Source organism: Neophocaena asiaeorientalis, unplaced genomic scaffold, assembly GCF_003031525.2.
Source record: "Neophocaena asiaeorientalis asiaeorientalis breed wild unplaced genomic scaffold, Neophocaena_asiaeorientalis_V1.1 scaffold534, whole genome shotgun sequence".
In the NCBI taxonomy this organism is placed as follows: domain Eukaryota; kingdom Metazoa; phylum Chordata; class Mammalia; order Artiodactyla; family Phocoenidae; genus Neophocaena; species Neophocaena asiaeorientalis.
This window is the reverse complement of record NW_020172826.1, coordinates 2,188,241-2,199,868: the sequence shown is the minus strand read 5'-3', so window position 1 is coordinate 2,199,868 and position 11,628 is coordinate 2,188,241. Positions and strand designations below refer to the sequence as shown.

The following is an 11,628-nucleotide window of genomic DNA, read 5'->3' as shown; positions in this document are numbered from 1 at the left end:
GGTAACCACCAGTCTAATCCTGTCTCTGTATATTAGCCTATTGTGGACATTTTATATAGATAGAATCATATAACATGAGATCTTTTGTGACTGGAGTCTAACACTCAGCATAATATTTCCAAGATTCATCCATGTTATAGCATGTATCACTACTTCATTCTTTTTTCTGAATGAACAATATTCCATTGAAGGAAATACCATATTTTGTTTATCTGTTCACCAGTTAATGGACGTTTGTGTTGCGTCCACTTTGGAGCTAACGCTGCTATGAACATTCGTGTACAAGTTTTTCTTTGAACACTTTTTTTCACATCTCTTGGGTATATACTCAATAACAGTGGAATTGCTCTATCAAACCAGACTACTGTTTTAAAAATCCATCCTCCACAACGCTTTCTTGACTCTATAATTGTTCAAAATTGCAAAACTTATATTACTCCATAGCAGACAAATTCCTCAGAAGCTCCTCATTATATAAAGAATAAGGTACAAATTGCTTAAAATCAAAATGACCCACAGGATCCTTTAAGATTTGGCTTTTGCATTTCTCCGAAGAAGACATACAGATGACCAAGAGACACATGAAAAAATGCTCAATATTGCTAATTATTAGAGAAATGCAAATCAAAACTGCAATGAGATATCACCTCACACCAGTCAGAATGGCCATCATCAAGTCTACAAACAATAAATGCTGGAGAGGGTGTGGAAAAAAGGGAACCCTCCTACACCATTGGTGGGAATGTAAATTGGTACAGACACTATGGAGAACAGTAGGGAGGTTCCTGAAAAAACTAAACATAGAGCTACCATATGATCCAGCAATACCCACTACAGGGAATATATCCAGAGAAAACCATAATTCGAAAAGATACATGCACCCCAATGTTCATAGCAGCACTGATACAATAGCCAAGACATGGAAGCAACCTAAATGTCCATCAACAGATGAATGGATAAAGAAGATGAGATACATATATACAATGGAGTATTACTCAGCCATAAAAAGGAATGAAGTAATGCCACTTGTAGCAACATGGATGGACCTAGAGATTGTCATACTGTGTGAAGTCAGACAGAGAACGACAAATATCATATGAGATCACTTATATGAGGAATCTGAAAAATGTTACAAATGAACCTATTTACAAAACAGAAACATATGTAGAAAACAAACTTATGGTTACCAGCGGGGAGGGTAGGGGAGGAATAAATTGGGAGATTGGGATTGACACATACACACTACTATATATAAAATAGATAACTAATAAGGACCTACTGTGTAGCACAGCAAACTCTACTCAGTACTCTGTAATGACCTGTATGGTAAAAGAATCTGAAACAGAGTGGATATATGTACATGTATAACTGATTCACTTTGCTCTGCACCTGCAACTAACACAACATTGTAAATCAACTCTACTCCAATAAAGATTAAAAAAAAATAAAGGCACTAAACTAACAAAGATGAAAAAGAAAAACAAAGAACAACAACGAAAGATTTGTCTTCTGGCCAGCTTTCTAGCTTATCTCCTGACATTCTGCCTCCTGTACCCAAGGTTTAAGGGAAAATGAAATTCTCCAAGCATGGGCAAAAACTTCAGCCAGACTTGGAATTGTGTGCCTGTTTCTGCCTCTCATCATTTTATCTAAACCTTAGGGTCCTTAACTGTATTGTAAAACCTGCACTGCAGAGTTGTTAATAAGGTTAAAGGAGGTACAGTATATAACGGGTCTGGTACATAGTCTATCTTCAGTAGTTGGTTTTCTATTATTATCATTATCATGGTCATCACCATCATCATCATCGTGTTTCCATGTCTTTGCAGGTGCTTTTCTTTCCAGTTAGAAATTGGAATGCCTTCTTACCTTTTCTGCAAAACAAATTCCTTCAAGTCTCAGCCCAGATGTCACCTATTCTACACCAGAGAGTTATTGCTTTTATTTTTCTTTATTTACCAAACATGTATGTGCTGCTCACTGTCCCTGGTCCCTTTCACAAATCCTCATTAACAGTCCTATGAAGTAGGTACTGTTATTCTTTTTCCTTTTTTTAGATGAGAACATTGAACAGACAGATAAATAATTTGCCCAGATCACCCAGGTAGCAAGGGACAAACACAGAGCCTGTTAGCAGGCAGACCTTATGAGAGGTATCCTCCAACCGGTTTTTTTTTTTCTTTAATAATGTTATATTGCTTTACAATAAAACCGTGTGGGGGGGTGTTGCTTTTCTTTTTTTAAAGAACGTAATGTTTGTGGAGCTCATGGATCTAAATACACCAAGTGGCCCTGGCGGTCATGAAAGTTGACAGGGTGGCAGTTGCTCTCCCAGATCATAGCTAAAGCTCAGTTTACTGTTCTCTTGGAGGAAACTTTGCTAAGTCACGAGCACCAGTGATTTCCAGTATGAGGCTTTCCCTGTTTCTAAATGAACAGGCTCTGAGAACAAATACCTTTGCACAAGCCACTCAACCTCTCCAGACCCCAGTATTTCCCCAGTTCTAGCATGGTAGTGGCTTGCCTTTCGTGGCTTCTACACCTCTCTCGTGCTGCAGGGACGTGGGGAAAGGGCATAATGTGATTATCATGGCTGTTATTTTCCCAGGCGCTGTGCTAGTCACATTACATAGATTATCCATTAAGCCGTTTAGTGTATTTAATCCTCATTTTCAGAGAAGGAAATACAGGTAAGAGAGAGAATTGTGCAGCCCCATGATTGACAGGGTCCACATGGAATTAAGGGGTTTCCCAAAGTGTAATAGGGACGAATCTTTGTATCCTATTACAAGTTAATCACGAAAGGGATGTTGCCTATAAACTTAAATTATACACAATGGCCCTGGGAACCCTGCCTCCTAGGTAATAAGGGTGAGATTGTAAGATGGAGATGGGAATAAGATTTAAAATGTGTATTATATGAAGCTAAAAACTTGCTACAAGGGTGAGTCCCAGATTTGCCCCCAAGTTTTCTAACAGTGAAGATATAATTCACATTATTCTTTATAATAAATCAATTACCTAAGATGACACAATTATTAATACTGAGACGAGATAGAATACTCTTCATAGTTTCATTATAATCAAGATATTTGAGGCTTTTTTGTTTTTGTTCCTTTAGGTTATTTGCTCTGGGCCAGGCTGAAAAGATAGTCTTTAGGAGTTTAGTCAGCATTCACCGTTTTAGCCCAAGTTATAAGGTGGTAAAGACCCTCCTAAACCTTACGTGAGAGTAAGGCTCAGCCACAGTCTACTGTCCTGCCACATGCCTCTGACAGGTGAGATTTGGATCATGGTGGGAAAGGGACTCACTGAGACTCAGGCCTTTTTTGAGGCCTCCTTTATAGTTTGGGCCAGTATTTATCAGAGGGATAGTAGGAGAGGGTCTGGGTATTTCTTTGTAATTCAAGGAAATATATTCATCATTATATATTTCCATGCATCTCCTCTTTTCTACTAACACAGATAATGAGTAAATGCAATTTCCTAACAGCTAGTTCATCAATACATACATACATACATACATACATAGAGAGAGAGAATCCTAGTAATAAGTTAAAGTAGCCCTAGGCTTACCTTAGCCTGCAGATTGCCCAGTTGTCCTCCAGGGGCACTTTGATCTTAATAGCAATAATGAGAAATTGCTTTCATAATCAAATCATTTTCTTTAGGTTTTCATTTATATCTCAAATACATCTTTGTACTACCAGATAATTCTGTGTGTTGAACGTAAACAGGGGAAGTTTATCAGAATACATCTGAATAAAGAAAACTCAAGAGAGGTAGGAGCCCATTACCTCCTTGATCTCCTTTCCCAGACATGCTCCAAGGGCCAGGAAAAACTCATTCCCTGGACCTTAATTGCCCTTTGCTACTCCCAAAGTAAAAAGTCTTGGCTCACAAACTTAGAGGGTTTCAGACAGAAACCATCTGCGGTGTGGAAAGCACATGCTCACAGTGTTGTAAAAGCCCCAGAGTCAAACTGGACTTTTGAACACCTATCACATTCCCTTATTACATTTTCTTAAATCAAAGTTCTTCCTCTGAACTGCTGTCCTCATTGCTCATTTAATTGAACTTTTGTAGGTATCTATTTTGGAGTGTGAGTTTATTTTTACATAATTATTTGTATGTCTCTTATTTACATACAATTTTGATATCTTTTATATTTCCTTCAGTCCCTTACAAGATTAATAAGGTGTCTTGGTCACTATGATGAGATCTTTTAGGACAGGTCTACTTGGGATGGGGTTTGAGGTGGCTCAGACACACCCCAAACTTTGGGGGCAAAGGGAAGAAGATACTTTGGGGGCGAGGGAAGAAGATATTTTGGGGGCAAGGGAAGAAGATACTTTGGGGGCAAGGGAAGAAGATACTTTGGACTCTGATGGGGCACCATGATAGGGAGATTGAGAATGCCACCCTAGGCACCTACAGAGCATCTCTGGAGGGCAGTGGGTGGCAGAAGCAGGTGAGTGCCCAGCTCAGCCTGTTCCTCCCAGTGCTTAGGGGAGGCCTCTGCCCTGCCAGGGTCTTTAGGGAGACTCTGGGCCCCAACTTCCCGTTCCAACCAAAAACCTTGTGAGGAGGTGAAGAGCCACCTTGGTTCTGTCAGAAAAGTTAAAGGTTCCTTGGGCTCTTTGGTTTGTAAATAAATTTGTGTCTTTGAGAAAAAAATTCTTCCTAAAATTTATAATTTTCAGAGAGGCCTAAAGTGAAAATGAAAAGAAAGAGAAAAAGAAGGTAAAAATGATCAGGAACTGAATATTGATTTCTCTCTCTGGCAGCTTGTGGATGAGTTTTGTTTTGTTTTTTGGGTTTTTTTCCAATGTTAAGAACACAAAAAAGCATTTCTCTCTTACAAATCAGTATGGTTTCCAACTTTTGGAAACTATCTCCAGTTAGGTTAGCAAAGCTTACGCAGGAACAAAAATCAGATGTGGTCCCTGTATTGCCAACCTCTGTAAGTGGGGCCAGAATAAAACTGCAACTTACGACTGTATTCGAGAGGTGTAGTCCCTTACCACCTGTGCCCTTTGCCCAGACCTAATGCCAGCTTGGTGGCATCAAAGAAGGTACATGAAGAAATTATAACTTGGATTCCTGCATCTCTAAAGGGATCAACTGAATCAGAGTTCAAGGAAAAACAGGTTCACCTACTTGAGTTTTGTCTTCCAGTTTAGAAATATCTAGGTCTGTTGAAACAGAGCTATAGAACTCAGGGGTGATATGGTTTTTTTGTAGTCATTTGTTACAGCAGCCCTATGAAACTAAGGCAGTCAGGAAATGGTTGTCTCTGTCCTTAAGGTTTATAATCTCCTACAAGGTAGAGCATGGCTAAGGGCTTAAGAGCTGTGGTAACAAGCGCTTCAAGAGTTTAGGAGGTGAGAGAGCAAGAGATCTTATTTGTGAATAGGTAAAGCCTCAAGTTGGGAGTAGCCTGTGAATATCCAAAGGATGGACTGAATTTGACAGGGAGAAATGAGGGGTTGGAGGGAGAAGGGTATTCCAAGCAGAGGGAATGATGGGACAAAAGGAGCCAAAACTTAAGATGTTCAGAGGATGTGAAATGGTTCAGCTTGGCTAAACTCACCTATGGAATAGAGATCTAGAAAATTAGGTTAGTGTTAGGGCCAGAAACAATGAGTGTATTTTAACATATGCCTGTACCAGAGAAATTCTGAGCTGGTATCATCCAGCCCAGTACTGTTATTTTATATATAGAAAAGGAAATGAAAGGATCGACATACTTTCCCCAAGATCCAATAGCCAGGTCTGGAATAGAGTCAGGACAAAACTCCAGATCTTTTGTTTAGCAGTCATTCATCTTTGCAGTAAATTTCTGTCTTTCAAATGTTCCTTAATCTCTGAACTAATTTTGAAAATTTTACTACTAAATATCAATTAACTGTTACTTTTTGAGCCCCAGTTATTTATATTCAATGTTAACTACCTACCTGGTTATGTTTAGAGACACACACAATAAATCTTTTCATAAAAATTCCTAGTGGTGTTGCTGGACACCCTCCCAACATTCCCCTCCATCTTTCCTAACTTTCTATAGCCCCTCTGCAAGAAGAGAAGATCTAAGCAAATAGCCAGGTCTTAGTGTATGTTTTGCAATGTAAAATAAATATAGAAAAATCACCATTTAAAATATTTTATTTCTAATAGAAAAATAACCCATTATCTCACTACTCAACTAACTCCTGTTGACTTTCTTTTTTTTTAAGGCCATACAGCTTTTTAAAAATATATTTATTTATTTATTTATTTATTTGGACTGCGCCAGGTCTTCGTTGCGGCACATGGATCTTAGTTGCTTGCGGCATGCAGACTCTTAGTTGCGGCATGCATGCGGGATCTAGTTCCCTGACCAGGGATCAAACCCGGGCCCCCTGCATTGAAAGCGCATAGTTCTACCCACTGGACCACCAGGGAAAGTCCTCTCTTGACTTTTTTTTTAATGGAATACAATATAACATAAAATTCAAATACTGTGGAAAAATAAACGATAGGAGCTCTCTTTAGTTTGCTTCCAGGTCTTTCCCCAGATATGTACATCACCAACAAATTGTCTTTCCCCACCCCCGCAAAAAAAGTGTACATTTGGAAATATTTTTCTTAATGTATCGTTATACAAAATATCCTGTGCCTTGTTTTTTAATTTTCCTTAAAAAAATTTCTGGAAGCTCTTTGGGTATTGCGACCTACAGAACCATTTTTTTTTTTTTTTTTTTTTTTTTTTTTTTGCGGTACGCGGGCCTCTCACTGTTGTGGCCTCTCCCGTTGCGGAGCACAGGCTCCGGACACGCAGGCTCAGCGGCCATCGTTCACGGGCCCAGCCGCTCCGCGGCATGTGGGATCTTCTCGGACCGGGGCACGAACCCGTGTCCCCTGTATTGGCAGGCGGACTCTCAACCAGTGCGCCACCAGGGAAGCCCCAGAACCATTTCTTTTTAAAAGGCTTTATAATATTCCATTATAAGAGTTTGCCATCATTTAGTTAATATTAGCCACCATTTAGTTAGCCCCCTATTATTTCCAGTGTTTTCTTATTACAAACAGTGGTGAACAACATCTTATACATATATCTAAACTGTCTTTGTGAGTGTATCCACAGAGTAAGTCCCTAGTAGTGGCATTACTAGGATTTATCCTGCTATTCCGTTTAATATTTTCCCCACCCCACTGCAGTTAGAATCAAATCCAATTATCTTGATTTACCAGTCAGTCAAGACCTGACCCCTGCATGCCTCTCCAACCTGTCAGTCACTCCTTCCTTATGACCTGGAGACACACCAGCCTTTTGTCTTCAGTCCTGCAAACTCATTTCTTACTTTAGGGCATTTGTACTTGGTCTTGCTTCTTGTAACACTCTGCAAAAGGTAGCTGACTCTTTGTCACTGTGGTTTCAACTATTGATCAAAAACAAATAGACTGGTGGTTATTACTCCAGTAAAGGTGGCTTTATCCAGGATCAACAGAGAATTGCAATTCCTGGTGTGCAGCCATGACAAACCACATGCAAGTCATCACAGAAAAAGAGAAGGAAAACACTCTGATAGAGGGGAAAAGGAAGTGGGGAGGGCAGTAGTAAACAAAGAGTCCATGGCTTTTCATTGATTGAGTAGTTGCCAGGAAAAAAGAGAAGTCTTTCTTCTTCCTATTGGGCTCTGCTGTGGTCCCGGGGCAGGAGAGCTCCCCCTTCTGGTCTCCTGACTCTATTTAATTGAGGTTTCTGTGTATTAATTTTTTACACACACATAGTCACCTTCTCAGTGAAGCCTTTGGGGCTTTACATGAGCACTCCCATGTCTTCAGATGATGCTATTTAATTTTAATCTTAGGACGTCACCTTATATGAAATTATTTTGCCTTCTGCTCTGGAAGGTGAGCTCCAAAAGAGCAGGAGTCCTGTCTCTCTTCTTCCCCTGACTCCCACGAGCTCAGAAGATCACAGGCTCATGCAATATCTAGTAAATAAGTGGTCAAAGGATAAGTGTATTTAAAATGATTAAAAGGCTGCCAAATTGCTTTCCAGGTGAAGTCACTAGCTTTCACTACCACTGACAGTGCGTGTTCTGAATACCCTCGACAGCACGTAGTACTATCAAGAATCTACCATTTTTGGCAAGTGTCCACTTTAAAGGTCAAGAAATAGGGACTTACCTTCCATGTTAAAGTAATTTTTCTTCAGACACTGTTAAGAACAAATCAGATATTTGCTTTTAGCATAACCCCAACTCCATCTTCAGAAAATAAACAGGTAATAACAGACATTGTTTGAATAAGAAACGTAGTAAGTAAATGAGAATTTCTCATACCAGTTTAAAATTGATATGATGCTTGAGTACTGAGAATAGTACTCAGTTTAAAAATGGAATCCTTTTAAGGCAAAAGTAGGACTTTTCCTTGCAGTATACAGCAAAACATTCGCTGGATTTTCTCACACCTGATTCCTTTCTCACTTCCCTCCCTCCTTTCACTTACTTAATCACTTAACTTTACAAATATTTATTGATTACTCACAGGTCCAGGTGCTGTGCTAAAATCCTTATCTCTCATCAGGTCACACCCACCTTCCACCTAAAGCCTGCCAAGTCTTTTGGTCTAGGCTTTACCTTCAAATTCACTCAGACTTGCACTGCAGAAGTCTCTAGAATGACACCCTTAAATGGAGATATGAGGAAAGCCTGTACATGGAATGTTTGGGAGCATCGACTTATAAATTAATTTATATACCTATACACACACCATATATATATAGTTGTACTGGATTTTTTAAACTCTTTATTTAACTTTTTATTATACCTCCCTCATTTACAGAGATGTTTCTCGCAGTTCCCACTTTTCAGTGGTTCCAGGCACCTGACTTTAAATGAAAACACCCTCTTTGGACTGCCTTGGAGGTGGGGAGGTACAGAGAGAGAAAGAGAATTTTCTTCTTGGCCCTAATGTCCACCTAATTTTTAAAGCATAGGTTCCTTATTATTATTATGTTTTAAGCTTACAATTACATGCATAGATTATATTATCAGATGCCTCCATGTCTCATTTCATTTTTCCTAACTTGTGAGGAATGAGTGGAGGGATGGACAGAGTAAAAAATACTTTTCCCTCTGGGAAAAGAAAGATGGGTGTATATGGAAGCAGAGGTTAAAACACTGCTGTGAGACTGGGGGATCAGTGGAGGTCAACATTACATTTAGCCCTCTCCTCGAACGTGATTCTGTTCCATCTACCACCGTACAATAAATAAAGCGAATTTCTCACGCATACAAATAGTTTTTGCATTGGACAAGTTGGTCCAGTTCTCCCATCTGCTAACTTCCTTCCCCCGCTTTGTCTCAGTTCATTAACTTTACCCTTTCCCGTACCCAAACCCTCCACCTAACCTCCCTCCCTCTTCTGGCTACTAGTCACTCTCGACTTTCCGCCACCCTTGTCCTCAGCATCCCCAGCCAGCAGCTGATTGGTGAGCTCAGCGGGCCGGGCCCCAGGTTAAACTAAGTCAAAGCCAGAGCTCAGAGGTGAGTGACCTGGAGGGTGCGGCGGGGGCCAAGAGGTAGGAAGTGCGTTCCTTTCACGTGGAATTTCAGCGCAAATTTGTCTGGAGTTCTTGCGAGAGAGCTGGCAGGTTTTACTATTTATCACCTACTCGCCAAGCTCGCCTTGGGGCTGCGCTCGGTTCTCGGAAACTTCATTCAAAAGCCAGGCTAGGCGGCCCACGAGGTCGGGATTGGGGGGTTGTGAATGACCTCGAGGCCACTTCCTCCCTCTCCGAGCCCGTCCTCTACTCCCCTAGTCACCTTCACAGAAACAAAACTGCCCCCCAGGGCTAGAGAGGTCTCTCTCTCAGTCTCCCTCGCAAAGGGTTAATTTGTCAGATCGCACGAGGGGGAGGAGATTTCCCCGTAGACAAGTAAAAAGGGTGATGGACAAACGTGCGGGCACTAAGACCGCAAGGCATTCGTTTCCTCCTACTGTGGATGCGGACGCCCGGAGGAGGAGAGTCCCAGAGCGAGGAGCTGGGAGCAGAGGCACAGGCAATGCTCAACCCCGACCGTAGCTGAGAGAGGCTGGGGGAGACCGATTGCCGGAGACCGAGCGGCGAGGGGAAGACCTAGGGGGGTGGGTGGGGGAAGCAGACAGGCGAGCACTCGAAATCAAGCGCTTTACAGATTATTTTATTTTGTGTAGAGAACACGTAGCGACTCCGAAGATCAGCCCCAATGAACATGTCAGTGTTGACTTTACAAGAATATGAATTCGAAAAGCAGTTCAACGAGAATGAAGCCATCCAGTGGATGCAGGAAAACTGGTAGGTGATGCTTTCGCGTGATACTGTCCCCGGGAGCCCTGCGCGTCTTCCCGGTGTGCCTTAATGTCGGTACTCCCTTTCTGGGGCGTGAATCGAGCGAGGAACCGCGAGCAGCAGTGAGCGGATCGCTGAGTTCCCGGGTCTCCCGGGTGTAGGAGACATTGGGGCTGCATGAAGCGCATGAGTCTGTGGGTGCCCCTGGGTGAACCGTGGCTACACATGCATCTTTAACATAGATTATATAACATAGACCATATATGTGTACATAGAGTAGATGTCTGTGCTACAGGGAAGGCGGGAGAGATGCCACAGTCCCTACCTGTGCTACTCCTTGTTTTCCTCTAGATTTGGGTTTTCTTGCTTGGCCTCCCGCAAGCAGAGTGTGAAAGGCAGTGGAGGGAAGACCCAGTCGCCTGCTCCCTTTAACCCTCTCCGGCCCGCCGTCCTCAGCTCTCTGGTCCTCGCCCTCTCCCCATCCTTCCTGCCCTTCCTTTCTCCTTGCAGCTCTGCTACTTCACTGTCTTCCTCTTTGCTGCTCCCTGGCCGGTTTCCTCCTTTCCTGGACCCCTTTCCCCGCGCGGATCCCTTTCCGGTTTCATAAAGAGACGGAGGCGGGGAGTGGGGGAGGAGGGGACAATGAAAACAGTAATAAAAATGAATGAACCCGAGCGAGTGGAGCCACGCCATTATTAAGTTTGTTTTACGGAAACGCCTTTTGGACACACTCAATTCTAATTCAGTGGGAAACTGCTGACTGGAGTTGAGACACGGATTAAAAACCTCCGGGTCCGCAGAGTCCTTCGGGGCTCTTCCCCAGACAAACTTCTAACCCGGGAAAGCATCTTTCTTGTTCACTGTGTCCCTCCGCCAGTCCTTTTGAAAATCCCTGTGTGGGAAGCGATCCTGTGTCACCTTGCAATATTTAACAGGGTGAGGGTGTGTGTGCTCATCTCGCTTCTTCCCTGTAGATCGAGCTGCTGTGGCAGACATTCTCTTACTCCTCTTAACCCCAGGTCTGGCGATCAGTAAAGAGCAAGCCCAACGCACCCCCAAGCTGGGCAGCGGCTGGCAGCCTCCCAGGTGCTGAATGAGAGGGTCCGGCCAAGGGGGCTCCCTCCTGGGATCTGAGGGATCCCGCCCGCCGCGTGCGCGAGCGCTTGCCCCGGCGCCCTCACGACCTGCCTTCCCTCCCCCATCTCATCAATGGGAAACCAGAGACGCCGGCGCGCCGGTGGGCCGGGGCGGGGGAGCGGTGCAATAGGGGGTGCCGTGCGCCGGAACCGGGTGGTGGGTGTTCAACGTCT

The 11,628-nt window shown here is 42.8% G+C and overlaps 1 protein-coding gene across 3 annotated transcripts in view; it reads left to right on the top strand.

Moving 5' to 3' along the window:
- The first annotated feature begins 9,442 nt into the window (after positions 1 to 9,442).
- Positions 9,443 to 11,628, top strand: part of LOC112397675 (elongation of very long chain fatty acids protein 6) — a 133,054-nt gene continuing 130,868 nt past the window's right edge. Inside the window, exons 1-2 of one of the 3 annotated variants that reach the window (XM_024741930.1) lie at positions 9,443 to 9,533; positions 10,204 to 10,324. In XM_024741930.1, the coding sequence (XP_024597698.1) occupies positions 10,236 to 10,324 (89 nt within the window). In that variant the 5' untranslated portion in view covers positions 9,443 to 9,533; positions 10,204 to 10,235. Of the gene's footprint in view, positions 9,534 to 9,662; positions 9,736 to 9,928; positions 10,050 to 10,203; positions 10,325 to 11,628 lie in introns of those variants that run through there. The other 2 variants (XM_024741932.1, XM_024741929.1) reach the window with 2 other exon arrangements.